This window comes from Podarcis muralis, chromosome 15 (assembly GCF_964188315.1).
Source record: "Podarcis muralis chromosome 15, rPodMur119.hap1.1, whole genome shotgun sequence".
Classification (NCBI taxonomy): domain Eukaryota; kingdom Metazoa; phylum Chordata; class Lepidosauria; order Squamata; family Lacertidae; genus Podarcis; species Podarcis muralis.
In genome coordinates, this window is record NC_135669.1 from 33,451,883 (window position 1) to 33,470,193 (window position 18,311).

At 45.9% G+C, this 18,311-nt stretch overlaps 1 protein-coding gene across 1 annotated transcript; it reads left to right on the forward strand.

Annotated features, from left to right (window-relative positions):
- The first annotated feature begins 5,949 nt into the window (after positions 1-5,949).
- Positions 5,950-17,968, forward strand: PRKRIP1 (PRKR interacting protein 1). The gene is made up of 6 exons (XM_028707842.2): positions 5,950-6,140; positions 12,474-12,552; positions 14,922-15,022; positions 15,416-15,501; positions 16,198-16,265; positions 17,295-17,968. The coding sequence occupies exons 1-6, from the start codon at positions 6,024-6,026 to the stop codon at positions 17,396-17,398; spliced, it is 555 nt and encodes a 184-aa protein (XP_028563675.1). The 5' UTR covers positions 5,950-6,023; the 3' UTR covers positions 17,399-17,968.
- The last annotated feature ends 343 nt before the right edge of the window (positions 17,969-18,311 follow it).

Sequence of the window (18,311 nt, forward strand, 5' to 3'; positions counted from 1 at the left end):
TTACAGAACATCAATGATAAAAAAAACATAGTGGGAGACAGCCTAATAATAAAATAACCATCGTAATGACAGTCTGCTTTCCCTACACTTTCACGGGCCATAGATTATTTAATAGCCATTGGCCTGGGTGAAGATGAATGTTTTTGGCTGGTAATTGATGTAAAAATTGGGCTTGGGCTTGGGCTGCCCAACTTCCCATCGGACTCTTGAGTCCCCTAAGTCCATGATCAGTCAGAGAAAAATGGATGGAGGCAGGATCCAGCCGCAAGGCAGATATTAATTTTTCTGTTGCAACACGAGTTCCTTCCTTCCAAGGAGGGAGAGACATTGAACAAAAGTGTGCAGGAACCTTTAAAGACTTTTGACATTGCCCAACCCCCTTAGCCAAAGACCACCCCCCAATCTCATACATCATAGGAGGCTGTCTACAGCAGAAATCCTGTTTGCCAGGATACCTGATAATGGTTGCTGATTGCATTTACCTGGGCAGTCTGGCCATTCTTTTGTGATGGTTAATACTTTAGTTCCTGAATCCAGGTCACAGGCTCACCCTATTCATACACAAACACACCTTTAAGACAGGATTTGTAAGCGAAAAGACAATGGGAAGGCTTTCCCCATTTACCTTCCTTACTGCGGAGGACTATTTGAGGTCATTGGGAGGGTCAAAATGGCTTCAGGATTGCTCTCCTGTACTATTTCAGACGGGGACGCGGGTGGCGCTGTGGGTTAAAGCCTCAGCGCCTAGGACTTGCCGATCCAAAGGTCGGCGGTTCGAATCCCCGCGGCGGGGTGCACTCCCGTTGCTCGGTCCCAGCGCCTGCCAACCTAGCAGTTTGAAAGCACCCCCGGGTGCAAGTAGATAAATGGGGACCGCTTACCAGCGGGAAGGTAAACAGCATTCCGTGTGCTGCGCTGGCTCGCCAGATGCAGCTTGTCACGCTAGCCACGTGACCCGGAAGTGTCTGCGGACAGCGCTGGCCCCCGGCCTATAGAGTGAGATGGGCGCACAACCCTAGAGTCTGGCAAGACTGTCCCGTACGGGCAGGGGTACCTTTACCTTTACTATTTCAGACACATGGCTTATATATTTAGATATGTGAGCATTTATGAATATTCTATATTTGAGACCTCAGAATTCTTACAACATGCCTAAAGACATGTTGATGGCACCAGACGAGCCTCTTTGGAGAGAGCATTCCACAATTAGGAAGCCACCCCAGAAAAGGCCTATTCTCTTGTTGCTATTCTCTCTGGGATGGCGGACATAGAGAAAGGCCTCAGATGACAAGTTCAGGGTCTGAGTCAGTTCATACAGGGAGAGGAGCAAGTATATGTGGAGGATTTTGACAAAAGGACTGTCAGTCTTACTAAGAGATATTTGGTTTTGCAACAATTCTCTCTCCTAGGATAGGAAAGGAAAGGAAAGGAAAGGAAAGAGTCAATGTGTTACTTGCTTTCAGGCAAGATTTAAAGATCAGATTGAGAAACTGCATACATTCAGACCCTTAACAAGAGTGGCCATGACGCATAAAGACTTCAGTGGGGATTAAACTTCTAAGTGTTCCTCTGTTTCGTCCCCATGCTGAGAATATAGTAGCAATCTCTTACACTTTAATACTGATTAAAATAAGCCTATTGCCTTTGGAAAAGGATGGTTTTCAATCTAGTATTATGGTGCTTGAAAAAATGGCCAGCCATCATGTTCCACGGGTCTAAAATAAAGGCAAATCTTTTTAAAAAGCTGTTCATCCTAATAAATACTTTTTAACAAATCATTTTAAAGAGTGTGCTAGTGCCCTCTGATGGCCAAAAATATGATTGCTTTAGCAATTGCTAGTCATTTTACCATATAGAACGTGTCATTTTTTGCATCACTTTTGGCAGAAAATATGGGGGTTTTCATTTCCCAACTATTCAAAAATTTCAAATATTTTTGGAGGTTTGACTTGCCAAATCATGTCTGGATTACGAAACCCTGGACCATGAAAGCAAAATAAATTAAAGCACAGCTAAGGCAAATTTATTTAATCTACATAATTTTAGGACACAAAATTGATATTGCCCTGGAGGCACGAGGTTGCACACCCAGTATACCTTTCCTTTCTTACAATTGCAGCTATTAGTTAAGAAATGAGGCCCTTTGCAAGAACATGGCAAGCTCAGGCATAACAGTGCTTTGAGCATTCCTGGGACTGTATCTGCACATGTGTTCAGACTTTTTGCTTTCTGCAAGCTCTTTGCACATCAGCTTGTCTGCCATTCCCAGGGTATTATCTGCAAAAGATTCTGGAGCACATTCTAGAGTGCATAGATGTTCCATTCTGAGGTTTCTTCCAGAAAACCTGATTAATGAGCATTCATTTTTCATTTTTATTTGTTTGCACAAAGTTTACAGGGAGGTTAGATGATGCCAACTGTCTATAGAGCATTTATTTTATTTCTTATTTGTGAACATAACAGAAAAGAAAAAAAACATTGCCAGCTGATGTTGGACATGAGGCTGTTCCATCAGTCCTAACTTAATCAGATAGCTTAATATGGGCAGTCTATATGTCCAAATAGGTATCTAAATGAGACTGGTGATTATAAGCCATGCATTTAAACACCGACAAGGTAGTGAGATCTTTAGATGACTGAGTCGTAGATGCAATCATTTCTGACCAGAGAGAGGACAGAATCTTTATATAGAGCCAGTGTGGTGTAGTGGTTAAGAGCGGTAGACTCCTAATAGGGGAACCGGGTTCGCGTCTCCGCTCCTCCACATGCAGCTGCTGGGTGACCTTGGGCCAGTCACACTTCTCTGAAGTCTCTCAGCCCCACTCACCTCACAGAGTGTTTGTTGTGGGGGAGGAAGGGAAAGGAGAATGTTAGCCGCTTTGAGACTCCTTAAAGGGAGTGAAAGGCGGGATATCAAATCCAAACTCTTCTTCTCTTCTTCTTCTAGAATTCATTCTAAAATTTGTTTGTAGGAAGGCACAATGGGATCAAGCCATTGTGATCTCATACTTTCAAATTCATTTTCCCATCACTATCCTCATGGCAAATGGTTCAGTTTTGGGAGGGAATAAGGTCTGTTGTGCAAGAGCACCAAATCCACTTTAATTGTGTAGCCTGAATTTGGTTATGTGTGATTGAAGTACACCTGCCAATACTTACAGTCTATTTACCATTGTATTTATATCCCACCTTTCCTTCCAGGAGCTCAAAGTGGCATGCAGTTTTCCCTCTTCCCTGTTTTATCATCACTACAACCCTGAGAAACAATGACTGGTGCAATGTCACCCTGTGAACTTCATGACAGAGTAGGGATTGCAACCTTTGTCTCCCAGGTCCTAATCATAGAATCGTAGCGTTGAAAGGGACCCCAAGGGTCATCTAGTTCAACCCCCTGCAATGCAGGAATCTCAAACCAAATAATCCATGACAGATGGCCATCCAACCTCTGCTTTAAAACCTCCAAGGAAGGAGAGTCCACAACCTCCCGAGGCAGACTGTTCCACTGTCAAACAGCTCTTACTGTCAGAAAGTTTTTCCATATGTATAGTCAAAATCTCCTTTCTTGTAACTTGAAGCCATTGGTTCGAGTCCTAATCCATTTTGACCAGATAAGGCCACACTGAACGACCTTCCTCCCAATCTTTATAGTTTGCTCCTTGCATTGTGGGTGGCCAGGCAATAACATCGGACAACAGTGGGCCCCTCACTTAATGCACCTCATGAATAATGAAAATGCCACTACAGGTATCGCAATAACCCATGAAGAAAAATTTTATAATAGTAACAGCTGGCAGGCCATCAATGAAATAGTAACTCTTGTAAAGAACAACAAAGTATCAAAAGGACAGGTCTACACAAATAGGGTGTCCAAGAATCCTGCTTTACAGAGGACTGTTCTCTGTTTGAAAGCATCTAATTTCTGTTTCACGATAAAGAATCCCAATAAGGGAGACGAAGGGCCTAGAAGTTACCCATCAAGAATCACAATGCTGAGATAAACTGTACTTCTACTTAACCTATTGTACCCCCCCCCCAATATTATTAATTTTTTGCACCTATTAGTGTGCATTAGCAAATGCAAACATTATGCAAACTGGTATCTTCCCCCCTCTTTTTTTTTTTTTGGTGACATGTACATGGCCACTATATGCAAAATATTAGTCAAAGGCAATGTGAGAATAGACCTCAACCTTCAATTTCGCGGGGCTGAGTCAAAACATTTAATTGATGGGTTCCACCCAAAGCTGTGAAAAGGTCACAGGCTGCTGTATGGAGGATGTAGCATCTGGCCTGATCCCCATCTGGTCCATGGGCACTTCTGCCACTTCCTGGTAGAGGTCTGCATGCAGATCATGTTGCATCTTTCAGTTGCCAGGAAGCAGCGGTTGCTGCTGTGCTCATGGCAGGCCAAGCACGACTTCCTCCATCTGCTGCTATATCCCCAGGGGTTTCGCTTGCCCTGCCTGGAGCAATTTGTAAGTGGAGCCCCCTGGAGGCTGTTGAATTGCTCATTTTGCTAACCCTGAGTGCAAAAAGAGCAGTCATTCTCATGATGTTTCCTTTTCCCAGATAATGTCCCATATAATTTTTAAACTAAAAGAAACCCGATGCAATATTTTCAATTCAATAGGATACTGCTGCCCAAACTGTGTGAATTTTGTGTGTATGGTGGGTTCACTTATAGTCCAATCTACAGCAACAGTATGAATCATTGTGTGGAATAATTCTCTTATTGGAAAGCCACCTGGCATTGGCCCTATTCTGGTTTTTAGAAAGTTAAGACTTCATCCAGTGTGGCTATAGCGGTTAGTGTGTAGGACTAGGAAACACAGGAGACCAGGCTCAAATTCCCACTCGGCCATGAACTATGTATGCCACCTTGAGCTCTTTGGAGAAAAATGTGGGATCTAAATGCTACAAATAAATACCCCTGTCCTGGGGTTTGTTCAGTTTTTTTGGACTAGGCTAGGTGGTTGCTGTGTACTGTTGTACTTGCCATATCTTGCTGTGATTTCAGCAAATTTTGTTGCCTTTAGGGTGGATTTTTCAACTGCTTTGTACCCACATGGACATTTGTACTGTAGATGTTTGAGAGCCCTGCCAAGGGCTATAAAGTGGTTGATTGGGTGGGTGGTTCAGGAGGGAGAGATCATGAATTAATCTCTTTAAAATATCACTTAACTCAGCCTCCTTTAAAAAAATACACACACCACAAGCTCTGCTTTCCTAGGTTATAAAGGTTAGGCTGTTGCTGTAAGCGAAGAGACTCTGCTGAAAGCTCCTGCTGGCAGTGCAGATCAAAACCAGCTAAAATCTGTGCTAGTATATCTATGATGGAGTGCAAGGTCACCACTTAAAAGTGCAATAGGTAACTGGTATTTTTTTAAAGTTGCCAGGCAATATGTTCATCAAAAGCGTGAATAGGAATTGTAGGGTTGGAAGGGACCCTGAGGATCATCTGGCTCAACCACCTGCAATGTAGGAATATGAAGCTTTAACGTTTGAACAATAAAGTTCCTCGAAGCAGCTGGCAACTAACAGTGACACCATTGGTATAACTTAATGCTGTGGTGCATTTTTTATTTTTAAAAAATTATCACTAGCTGCCAAGCCCTGAGAATAAAAGAAGCAAAACTAATCCTTACGTTGTGTGAAGGATAATTAAATTTGGCATATAAAGAAAAACAGAATGCAAAAAAAAAAAGACCGCGAAGGATTCTGGGAACTCCCCCCTCCCCCATCGCCTCAGAAGCGACGCTTAACACGCAATTCGAAAGAAAAACCAACCGGCGTTTCTGGCCTGTTTTTCGCGCCTTTATTAATATGTAACAGACCTCATGAATATTGCCGGAAAGGAGGCGGAGCGAAGGGGAAGGCGCGGGACAAGGAAAGGGAGGGAGCCCCGCCGCCCCGCCCCTTTCGAAAGATGCCTCTATGACCGTCGCCCTCCGTGACGTCATCGGTCGGGGCCGCGGCCTTTTGCGCAGGAGAAGGCGGAGGGGAAACCAAAACGGGGGGGCAGGATGGCGGCGGGGCCGACGCGGCCCTCCCGGCCCCGCAAGGAACCGCAGCCGCTGGTCATCCCCCGGAGCGCAGCGGACGAGCAGCGTCTGAAGCTGGAGAGGCTCATGAGGAATCCGGTGAGGGGGCGGGGCATAAGTGTTGGTGGGCGTGGCTACTTCTCCCCGCTCCCACCCCTGCAGTGTAGGCACCAGGGCCTCCAGTTGGGGATAGGTGAGGTGGAACCCCCCCCCCTCAATAACTACCTCTTACTCAGTTTGCTTCAATGAAGAGGTAGATCACCCCCCTTTTATTTCCTCTTTTTTCTTATATTTGGCAGTCCTGATCAGCCCTCACCAGGCTTGCCCACTAATATATTTTTCCCTCCCCCGATTCCTAGTTAACTTGTATGAAGAAGGGAGTACAGTGGTACCTCGGGTTACATACGCTGCAGGTTACATACGCTTCAGGTTACAGACTCCGCTAACCCAGAAATAGTACCTCGGGTTAAGAACTTTGTTTCAGGATAAGAACAGAATTCGTGCTCCAGCGGCGCGGCAGCAGCAGGAGGCCCCATTATCTAAAGTGGTGCTTCAGATTAAGAACAGTTTCAGGTTAAGAACGGACCTCTGGAATGAATTAAGTACTTAACCCGAGGTACCACTGCAGGGACGCGGACTTATAAAAAATATTGGGGGGGCCCGGGAAAGCTCATGAATAATAAATAAGCTCATGAATATGCAAATAAAGTGGCGCCGCCTCCTCGTGAGCGAATAGGGGAGAGCGTGCTGCGCCTATTAATCAGCTCCAAAGGAAATTGGGTGGAGCTTTTGCTCGGGAGGGAGGGCAGGAGGCATGCAGCCCGCCCCTCCCTGTGCATTTTGGGCTGGGGGAGGGGCGGCGATGGCGCTCTGCTGGAGGGGCGCCGGAGATTATTGGGGGGGCGGAGCCCCCCCAAACGAATTTTTGAGGGGGCTCGGGCCCCCTCAAGCCCCATGGAGTCGGCGCCTATGTACCACTGTATTTGCTTACCCACAGGGGGAATCAAGTGCACATAAGGGGGAAATTCCACGTGCGTGCGCCCCGCTCCTCTCTCATAATACTGGAACCTGAGTTTTTATGATGAAGCTGGTTGGTCAGGACAGATGAAAGGAAGTACTTCTTCACACAGTATGGAATCTGTGGAACTCACTGTCACAGGATGTGGCAGTGGACACCAACTTAGAAGGCTTTAAAAGGAAATGGGGAAGCTGATGGAGGATAAAGGCTGCATTCTGGCTATATTCTACCTCTAGCGTGAAAGAAAGGCAGAGTGTCTCGGAAGACCAGTTGCTAGGGAACAACAGCAGAAAAGTGCTATCGTGCTCATGCTGTGATCATGGGTGTCCCAGGGGTATTCTGTTAGCCACTGCGGGGAAAGAGGATTCTTGGCTTCTAGTCTTATTCAGCAGGGCTCTCCTTATGTTCCTATGCCACAATCCTGTTGATACCTATCCTTCCCCTATTCATTTGCATTATTAGGTAATACTACACCACTCATCAAAAATGATGGCAAAAACAAAAATGAAGGGTGGAATGAGGTCTGGGAGAATAGAGTAGAGTAGAGTGAGCAGAGTTTGCCTGGTGCCCCAAAAGTGAAACAAGTAGGGTGGGAGTTTCTTAGATCGTGTGGCACAACACAATATGAGTCTATACTCTGATACGAAGTTGAAGGTGTTGGTGCCCTCATCCCATCCTGTTTAACCAGGCCCTTTGGCAGTGAGTATCTCCTTCCGCCTTTGTCTTTCTTGGCTTGCATGTATGCATTTATTGAACAAATTTATATGTTGCGTTCCCCCTATTTAGGTCTTTGAGGCAAATTACAAATGTAGTTTGAATCTCATTGGTTTTGTACTTGGTGGGAGTAGGCATCTGCCTATAGACCTTACAGCCTAGAGCACTCCCAACAGACTGCTGTTACTTTGTGCTTCCCTACTCTGCAGGACTGAACAGAGCTCTCCAGGGTAGCTCTCCATGGATGCCTCTATGACAGCATAAGCATATATTTAAATGGTCATCCATTAAAATATGTATATATGTGTGTGTGTGTGTGTGTATATATGTATATGTATATATATATATATATATGCAGGTTTTGGTGTCCTCAGGTGTCTTCCCGTGTAAAAGTTGGGGTGTCTAGGCGACGTTTCGACGAGGTCTCACTCGTCATCTTCAGGCTGGTGCCTCCAATGTTCTGGGCCGAGAGGAAGTTCCCAGGCTAGTGTGTCTTTTCTTCTTTTGTTCCTTAATTGCTTGAGGGATATCTTGAGTGATTTCTTGAGTGATATCCTGAGTACCACTTAGGTGGGTCATTAGGTGTGGATTAGTTGCTAAAGCCTTTGTGTCTTGACCTCTTGAACTTTGTGAAGAGCTTAGTTGTGCTCTGGCTTGGCTTCGTGTATAGGGGCGAGCTGTGGTTTTGTGGCCTGTGCCAGCCAGATCTGTGTAGGGATTGCAGGGGGGTGCAGCATCCGGAGGTGCCACCATGGTTTGGCTACTGGATGGTGTCTGTAATTTATCTGTGGAGAGGGTCTGGGTTTGGGTCTGGTGTGGTTGATTGGTGATGGCGTTCTGTGTGCCTCTGGATCTGGTGTCAGTTTTTGTGGGGAGGGCTAATTTCCAGATGTCTGGCAAGCGGGATGTGTCGTCACGCTTGTTCATGTTGTGAGGGTGTTTCTCTATCTCGATGGCTTCCATGATTATTCTCTTGTGGTGATGTTCTATGTTAGAGAGCAATTTGGAATCTGCAAAATTAATTTCGTGTCCTGTTTCTTTCATGTGTTGGATTACGAAGCTAATCCAAAAAGAAACACCCCCCAAAAACCAAGACACAGAAGAAAACAATGGCATGGCCCTCCTTCCTTATATCAAGGGCACTACAGATAAAATTAGCAAAATCCTCCATAAACACAATATCAAAACAGCCTTTTGCGCCAACCAAAAGATAGCCAATATCCTCAGAAACCCCAAGGATAAAATCCAGTTGGAAAACCAAGGGGTCTATGAAATACCCTGCAAAGTCTGCCCAGCCACGTACATTGGACAAACAAACAGACGAATAAATGCACGTATCGCAGAACACAAGAATGCCGTCAAAAAAGAAGAAAAAACTTCCTCTCTTTTCCAACACATGAAAGAAACAGGACACGAAATTAATTTTGCAGATTCCAAATTGCTCTCTAACATAGAACATCACCACAAGAGAATAATCATGGAAGCCATCGAGATAGAGAAACACCCTCACAACATGAACAAGCGTGACGACACATCCCGCTTGCCAGACATCTGGAAATTAGCCCTCCCCACAAAAACTGACACCAGATCCAGAGGCACACAGAACGCCATCACCAATCAACCACACCAGACCCAAACCCAGACCCTCTCCACAGATAAATTACAGACACCATCCAGTAGCCAAACCATGGTGGCACCTCCGGATGCTGCACCCCCCTGCAATCCCTACACAGATCTGGCTGGCACAGGCCACAAAACCACAGCTCGCCCCTATACACGAAGCCAAGCCAGAGCACAACTAAGCTCTTCACAAAGTTCAAGAGGTCAAGACACAAAGGCTTTAGCAACTAATCCACACCTAATGACCCACCTAAGTGGTACTCAGGATATCACTCAAGAAATCACTCAAGATATCCCTCAAGCAATTAAGGAACAAAAGAAGAAAAGACACACTAGCCTGGGAACTTCCTCTCGGCCCAGAACATTGGAGGCACCAGCCTGAAGATGACGAGTGAGACCTCGTCGAAACGTCGCCTAGACACCCCAACTTTTACACGGGAAGACACCCGAGGACACCAAAACCTGCATTCCTATACCCGTGAAAATCTACGAAAGCAAATATATATATATATATATATATATATATATATATATATATATATATATATATGGCTGCTTTTCTGTGCAGATGCCTTTTCAAACTGAAGTACAATCAAAAACAACAAAAAGATACAAGGAACAGCAATGCAAAGTTTTAAAACTACAACTCAGCAATAAATTTCTTTTTAACAGAGCTAGATAAAAACTTATTCACCCAGGCCATCTCTCAGCTAATAAACATCATGCCTGAAAGGCCAATTGAAGATTATAGGCCTTTTCAAAAAGCCTGCAATTTCGAAATTCAGTGGTACCTCGGGTTAAGTACTTAATTCCTTCCGGAGGTCCGTTCTTAACCTGAAGCACCACTTTAGCTAATGGGGCCTCCTGCTGCTGCCACGCCGCCGGAGCACGATTTCTGTTCTCAACCTGAAGCAAAGTTCTTAACCTGAAGCACTATTTCTGGGTTAGTGGAGTCTGTAACCTGAAGCGTATATAACCCGAGGTACCACTATATCTGAGGGAAGGAAATTCCATAGCTGTGAGGCTGCCATAAAGAAGGGCCTCTCCCACATGGCCACCCACCTTACCAGGGAGTCGGGACACTTGGAGAGCCTCTGAAGCGGATCTTTAAAAGTGTGGGCAGCCCAACAAGTAAAAGTTACTTATTCTTACAACATAGTGCATGTTGGCTCTGAAGTAAAGGTGCTTCCAGGCTGTCAGTGTTTTCAGGTGGGATTCAGCCATATCCTGGCAAGCTCAGGCTGCACAAAGAAAGCTGATGTGAAGCTTTTGCGCAATAGAAGTTCTTCCGTGAAAGATCGGAATTAACTGTTACAGAAAGTGACAGGAAGATGATTGAAAAGTGTGGGATAACGCTTGCTTTGATGCAGTGTGGTCTAGTCCCCCACACACACCAACATCTGGAGGTGACTTGAGTCTCCACTTAATGAGGCTTACTCCCAGAAGGGGACTGCAGTCCTGCGTAGAACATGCTTTTAAATGTGCATTGCCCTGAACACTTTGTGTGTGTAGATTCCTAAATGCAGTTAAATGTATAAATTCCACTTGTGTAGTTATTGCAGTGAGTGCTTGTGGAGAAGGGTAGGGGAGAGCTTAGTGTCCTATTCTTCACATCCTATCTCATTTTAGTGCCTTTACTCACAAGTAACTTTAATCCTAGGGACGCGGGTGGCGCTGTGGGTAAAACCTCAGTGCCTAGGACTTGCCGATCGCATGGTCGGCGGTTCGAATCCCCACGGTGGGGTGCGCTCCCGTCGTTCGGTCCCAGCGCCTGCCAACCTAGCAGTTCGAAAGCACCCCCGGGTGCAAGTAGAAAAATAGGGGCCGCTTACCAGCGGGAAGGTAAACGGCGTTTCCGTGTGCTGTGCTGGCTCGCCAGATGCAGCTTGTCACGCTGGCCACATGACCCGGAAGTGTCTCCGGACAGCGCTGGCTCCCGGCCTCTAGAGTGAGATGAGCGCACAACCCTAGAGTCTGTCAAGACTGGCCCGTACGGGCAGGGGTACCTTTACCTTTACCTTAACTTTAATCCTGCAGTTCCCTTCTGAAGTCCTTTGAGGGAACACACATCTGTATATGTGGGTACAGCTACCTGACCCTACTCTCCTAAGCACATTCAGCAGAGATCTCACCAATTCTGTCCATTGCTCCGAGCTGCTCTGTGTGTATGCATGTGTGTGCGTGCACATCCATGCATATATGTATGTACGTAGCATGGGATTGTATTCAGCAAGAAAACCTCTTACTTCATTATATTCTCACACATACAGAAAATGGGTTAGGGTGGTTAATCCCCATTCTGAGAGCTTGAGCCAACACTTGACTGGTTTTTCTGGCAGCAGGAGAAGAAAGGAAAAAGTACAGTGGTACCTCGGGTTACATACGCTTCAGGTTACATACGCTTCAGGTTACAGACTCCGCTAACCCAGAAGTAGTACCTCGGGTTAAGAACTTTGCTTCAGGATGAGAACAGAAATCATGCTCCGGTGGCGCAGTGGCAGCAGGAGGCCCCATTAGCAAAAGTGGTGCTTCAGGTTAAGAACAGTTTCAGGTTAAGAATGGACCTCTGGAACGAATTAAGTACTTAACCCAAGGTACCACTGTAGATAAGCTGCAACACTGAGGCAGGCAGAGAAGTGCAAACTTCCCAATCCAGCACGCTGATGGGGATGCAAGTCATCCCTACCCCAGTCATCAGCTTGATCATTTGATACATGGGGTAATAAGAGTAGATAGATCAGTTGAGGAGAGGGGAGGTCTGTGTGTGACCTCTATGTACCTGTGTGTGTTCTTTGTGTATATGTGTGTGAGAAGGCCACACCCACCCTGGCATGTGATCTCCAGAGGGTGGCCAAGAGTGAATATAGCCCTCAGATCAAAAGGATTTATCACCCATGATATAGCTAGTGTGACACTTTATTGTCTGCAGCCAAATGCCCAATAAATTCTCGGGCAAAAAGATCAGTTCTGTTTTCCTTAATGTTCCCACTTCTGTTTAGATCCGTGCTTTAATAGCTTTGAAGAATTGCTCTCTCCTCCTAGAGAAACAGTGTCACAGTATTGCTCATTTCTTGTTGCAGGATAAGACAGTTCCAATTCCTGAAAAGCTCAATGAATGGGCGCCCCGTCCGCCTCCAGAATTTGTCAGAGATGTTATGGGTAAGTAGCTATTTTTAGGTGGCTTCTTAGCTTAAGCACTGTGCTTCTAGAGGAATGTGCTTAATAGGGAAGGGAAATAGATGAGGATTGAGTAGTCATAAGATAAGGGGCTTGAAACTTTGAAGGGGATGAGGGGGTGTTCTTGCAGCCATCTTGCCCTTGCTATATTACCAATTATTTTTCACTGGCATTTGGGTGATTATTGATATGAGTCACACTTCTGAATCCCCACGGTTTGAAATCATGTGTGACGTTTGTGACCATAAACACAGAGAATCAGAAGAGTGAATGATTCAGGCTCTGAGATGTGTGCACACTTAAAAAAAGTAATGTTTACACTGATGAGAAGCAGCATAGACAAATGGGGTTCCAAATCTGGGTCTTCTGTAGCCAGGGCTCTGTGTATCTGTCATGATCCTACAGGAGTGTTCCTTTCTGAGAACCCTGGTCTTCACTCTAGACGAAAAGCAGGTTTCTAGCCTGCATGGCTGAAAAGATATCCTTCAAAATGGTCTATTGAGATCTAAGAAACCAGAGGAGTTGCTGGATTAATTTTCAGGTGCCTGTAGCCAAGATCTCTGTGTCCATCATAGCTTCTTAACCCTCACTGTGACTAATAAAGCTAGAATAAATATGCAAAATACTAACATTTGGAAATTTTGTTCAATTCAGCATAATTTATGCTAGCATATAGAGTTTGTGTGTAACAGCAGAAGTTACCTTTAGTGAAATGAATCCTTACTTGGAGCACACCTTTAATTGGAAGGCACTCAGAATGAGACTTAGTATAAAATAAGAAAGCTTAAGTTTATTAAGGGAAGTTCATTATTTTTAAGAGAGAATTCTTTTGTCCTAGCTAGCTAAGTAGTTTGTGAAACAAAGAAGCCATGCTTGCCTCTTTGTTCTCAGAAGATACTTCCAAAATAAACTTGCCACTTGAGTTCCGGAGAAAGTTTGAGAGGGGAGACAGAAATGAAAGAGGATGCAGCTTTGACTTCCAAGGACAGAATCACAGAATTGTAGAGTTGCAAGGGATCCCAAGGGCCATCTAGTCCAACTGTCTGCAATACAGGAATCACAACTAAAGATTCTCTGACAGGTCAGCACAGAGATCAAAGGGAGAGAGGCGGCTTGGAGGTTTTTAACCACATGCAGACCCTTCTAAGGGACATGGGTGGCGCTGTGGGTAAAAGCCTCAGCGCCTAGGGCTTGCCGATCGAAAGGTCGGCGGTTCGAATCCCCGCAGCGGGGTGCGCTCCCGTTGCTCGGTCCCAGCGCCTGCCAACCTAGCAGTTTGAAAGCACCCCCGGGTGCAAGTAGATAAATAGGGACCGCTTACTAGTGGGAAGGTAAACGGCGTTTCCGTGTGCTGCTCTGGCTCGCCAGAGCAGCGATGTCACGCTGGCCACGTGACCCGGAAGTGTCTCTGGACAGCGCTGGCCCCCGGCCTCTTGAGTGAGATGGGCGCACAACCCTAGAGTCTGTCAAGACTGGCCCGTACGGGCAGGGGTACCTTTACCTTTAGCTTTAGACCCTTCTAAGCAAACGGAGCTGCACCGCAACATCCAGCAATGAATAAACATACAAATTTGTGCTTTGTCTTTATAGCATGGTTTATACACAATCCCATTCCCAAGGGTAAATCATAAGCTTTCCCACTGTGCTAGGGAGCATTACGAGCCTGTATCTAGACAACTAATATTTGCCTTCCTATCATCAGCCCAACAAACCAAAGAGGAAAGCAGTGATAGCATTTGCTCTATTCCAGCCAAAGGAAGGGCAAGGAGAAAATGGAGCGAACAAGGTTTCTAGGAGTCCCCAAAAGCAAGGTCCCTAGTGTGGCTGCTGGTTTCCCAGCAAGCTTTCTGTGTACATTTGGGTTTTTTCCCCATATATGAAAAGGAGAATTTCTTTTCAGGCTCAGACTAATTTCCTACTTGTATGAAATGTGATCAAGCCACTAATGAAGCTGCCTTTCATAGAGTCAAGCCTGCCCTTATTCATCTAGCCAACTACAGTGGTATCTCGGGTTAAGTACTTAATTCGTTCCGGAGGTCCCTTCTTAAGCTGAAACTGTTCTTAACCTGAAGACCACTTTAGCTAATGGGGCTTTCTTCTGCCGCCACGCCGCCGGAGCCCGATTTCTGTTCTCATCCTGAAGCAAAGTTCTTAACCTTAGGTACTATTTCTGGGTTAGAGGAGTCTGTAACTTGAAGCGTCTGTAACCCGAGGTACCACTGTATTGTCTCCTCTGACTGGCAGCAGCTTTCCCATCGCCTGCTACCTGAGATCCTAGGAGGCACCAGGGTCGCCCCCTGCACTTGTAATGCACCTGCTCTGTCAATATGCTGTGACCCCTTCCTTGGCAGGTTCCAGTGCTGGGGCTGGCAGTGGGGAATTCCACGTCTACCGACACCTTCGCCGGCGAGAATACCAGAGGCAAGATTTTATGGATGCCATGGCTGAAAAGGTTGGGTGATTCCTTTGGCTTACCGTTTCTGAGTTGTTGTACTGCTTCCTTTCCTACAGACCCTATCAGGTGTTAAAATCAGTGGAGAATTACCTCTTGGTAGTTGTGCCATCCTCTGAAGTTTGGGGGTGGCAGCCTGGGAGAGGGCATTCCCTGCAGCAGCTCCTCGGTTGTTGAATTGCTTCCCCGGAGAGGTGTGCCTGCCACTTTCACTCTACAGTTTTCATGGAATGCTGAAAATGGCACCTCTTCGCTCTGACCTTTGCACCTGAAAAAGGTGTTTTCAAAACCCACCCTATTCCCGTGACTGTAATTTGTTTCAGCTTTCTAAATAATAAATTGTTGCAGCCCGCCCTGGGATTGTAATGACATGTTCCCTGTGATTTGTCGCAGCAAAAACTGGATGAAGAATATCAGAAGAAGCTAGAAAAGAACAAGATTGTTGCGGAAGAACAGACAGCCAAGCGCAGAAGGAAACGGTGAGGTCAAAGTTGTACAGGAAGCCTAGGGAAACAGGATCCAGAATGAGGGGAGGCAGGAAGGGTCAAGGGCAATAGTTCAATATTTGTTTACAGTCTAAAATGACTTAAGGGCCAGACTAGAGATTCTTCCTTAATACGTAGCATGGAGCTACCTATCTTGTTTTCCCTTAAATAATTGCAGGCGCAGGGTGAGGAGAAATTCTTGCCATGGGAAGGCAGCTTGTGTAGACAGCAGATTTGATCTCAACAGTGTTCTGCCGTGATTGGCATAGAGGTCTGATTTTCCATGTGGCTAGGAGCCTTAGTGGGGGAAATCTCCATTGACAGAAAAACAGGATACAGTATGTAGCTGCCAGTCCTATGAAGGAATAATTCCAGTTTTTACCTCTAGGTGGCTGCAAGTCCACCTGTCTGCAGTTCCTGGAAACAGTTTCCTAGAGAGGCAAATTTCATCCTACCTCTAGGATAATTTGGGAACAGATAGCAGTTCCCTCCTGGTAAACAAGGGAAACATGTTTCAAAGCTGTTCACATGTTCTTCCATCAGCAGTGAAATCGGTTGGGTTCCAAAGAATTGGCGTTTGAACAACTGCACAGCTTAGTTCTCTTTTTGCTAGCATCAGGGTTGGAATCTGCAGAATGCTGGGGCAAAGGGCAGCTTGTTCATTTGGAGCATTTAATCCTTGATTTACAGGCAGAAGTTGAAAGAGAAGAAAATGCTGGCGAAGAAGAGTAAGCTTGAACAAAAGAGCGAACATGCAGGTAATGTGAAAACACATCTTCTGGAGTTCAGTTCACCAGGAGACTACTTCCGCTCTCAAGTCCCCACTGAAATGAGTTGAGCTTCTGCAGCTTGTGCCTGCATCCAGATGTGGGTATCTTCCAGGGAAGTCCTTTGGGATTCTGTCAGGGTAGTCAGACCAAATGACAGCACAGCTCCTGATGAGAGAGAAAGAGGTTGCATAGAGCAGCCTTCCCCAACCCAATCCGCTTTTGGATTACAATTCCTATCAGTCCCAACCAGCACTGATGGGAATTGTAGTCCAAAACATGTGGAGGGCACCACTGGAGGTTCAGAAGCTCCATGGACTCAGATGAGTTGAGGCAAAGCAGCTGCCCCCTCTGCAGGGACAAAGAACTCTCAAATACCTGCAAAACCAAGGAAGGAGGAGCTGTTCCGTATAGTAATCCTAATCCTGGGTGCCTGAGGCAATGGGAGGACTTGCTTCCAAGTTTTTGTTGGGGTTCACCTAAGTGCAGCAATGTCTGTAGGAAGGGGAGGCTGTAGAGTTCGCAGCCCAATGGGGAACATGACCTTGATTCTTGAAATGGGGAAGAGTTGCCCAATGTTGTTGTCCCTACCAGTCTGAGAGAGTTGGAGAATTAGGAGGATTGCTCCTCCTTAAAACAGGCCTGCCAGAATTTGTTGGACACCAACTCCTATCATCCCTACCCAACATGCCCAATGGTCAGGGATGGGAGTTGTACTCTGGCATCTGGAGGGCCACAGGTTCCACATCCCTGGCCTAAAATATGCCTCGCCATTTTGGGGGAGGCAGGGAGAAAAGAACTGCCTTGCCTTTGCTGGGAGAGACCAAAAAACCTCAACTGTAAGTGGCCAGCCATACCTCTGGAAGCTCACAAGCAGGCCAGAAATTCATTTTATCTCCACCATCTGATCCACAGAGCTCTGAATTTGATGGTTCCATTTACCTATCCATCCATAATATTATTCAGTTCTTTCTTTCCTCAAGCAAGTAGCCTGATCATCATGTCTTTTACCGGCTACAGATTCCGACCATTCCCCAAAGCAGCAGACCAGTGAAGAGGAAGACGAAGGTACTTCTGAGGAAGAGGATGATGCTGAAAAGCCCAGCTTCAGGATGAGAAGATGATGGCGCTGACTCTGTGGCTGGTATCCAGGTGCTCTTGAAGAGCCTGGCGTCTCGGTTGAGCAGGCTCTTCTGAGCTGTTTCAGACCTCCATCACGGCAGAGGTGTTGCCATAAGGACCCTGCAGGGGTATCGACATCGGAGCCATGTGAAACGAGAACCTCTTCCAAGCTTGCTTCTGTAACTGCTGTGCAGTCTGCTTACAGGGTTTCTGGGGAAAGATGCCAGCATCCTGCCCCTATGGGCCTTCTTGTTCTTCCTAGCATTGCTCCAAAGTGGTGTCTCTCTGAAAGCTAATGCTTTATCCATCTGTGTTTTCAGGCAGACCCTTTCCCCCTGAGAGACCTAAGTACACAAATGGGTTTGCGTGGCCTTTGCTCTCGGGCAGAGAGTGATCTGGCTTTTTCTGTAACGGAACTTGACACAAACTTATTCGGGAATTTCAGTTGGGGTTGTCTTCACATTGCTGCTGCAAGAGTTGGTTTACCAACACTGCAAGGAGACCGCTCTCTTTGTTTCAAAAATGTGGTGTAAAACTTCTGCCCTAAAAGTTAATAAAAGGGGGACATCTGAGTGTTTTCTTGCCTGTTCATGATTGCTGTTTATATTGGGCAAATTAATGGTGAAAGAGAGAGAAGTGAGAAGAGGGGGATTGTGCCTGTCACTTAAAAATCTAAATATACCCACTGAGCCTAAAAAGGTTGGCGACCATTGCAGTGTGGTATGGAGACTCCCAGGATGGTGCAGAGATCTCCCAGAAAAGCTGAGTTTTGAGAAGGGACTTCAAGGATGTAGGTGCAAGGATAAAATAGGTATAAAAGGAGAATTCCTGGATGCCAAGTTGGGGCAAGAGCTCTTTGGTGAGAGAACATCAGCAGAGATTTAAAATCACAAAATAGGCAGCAAAGTAAAGCAT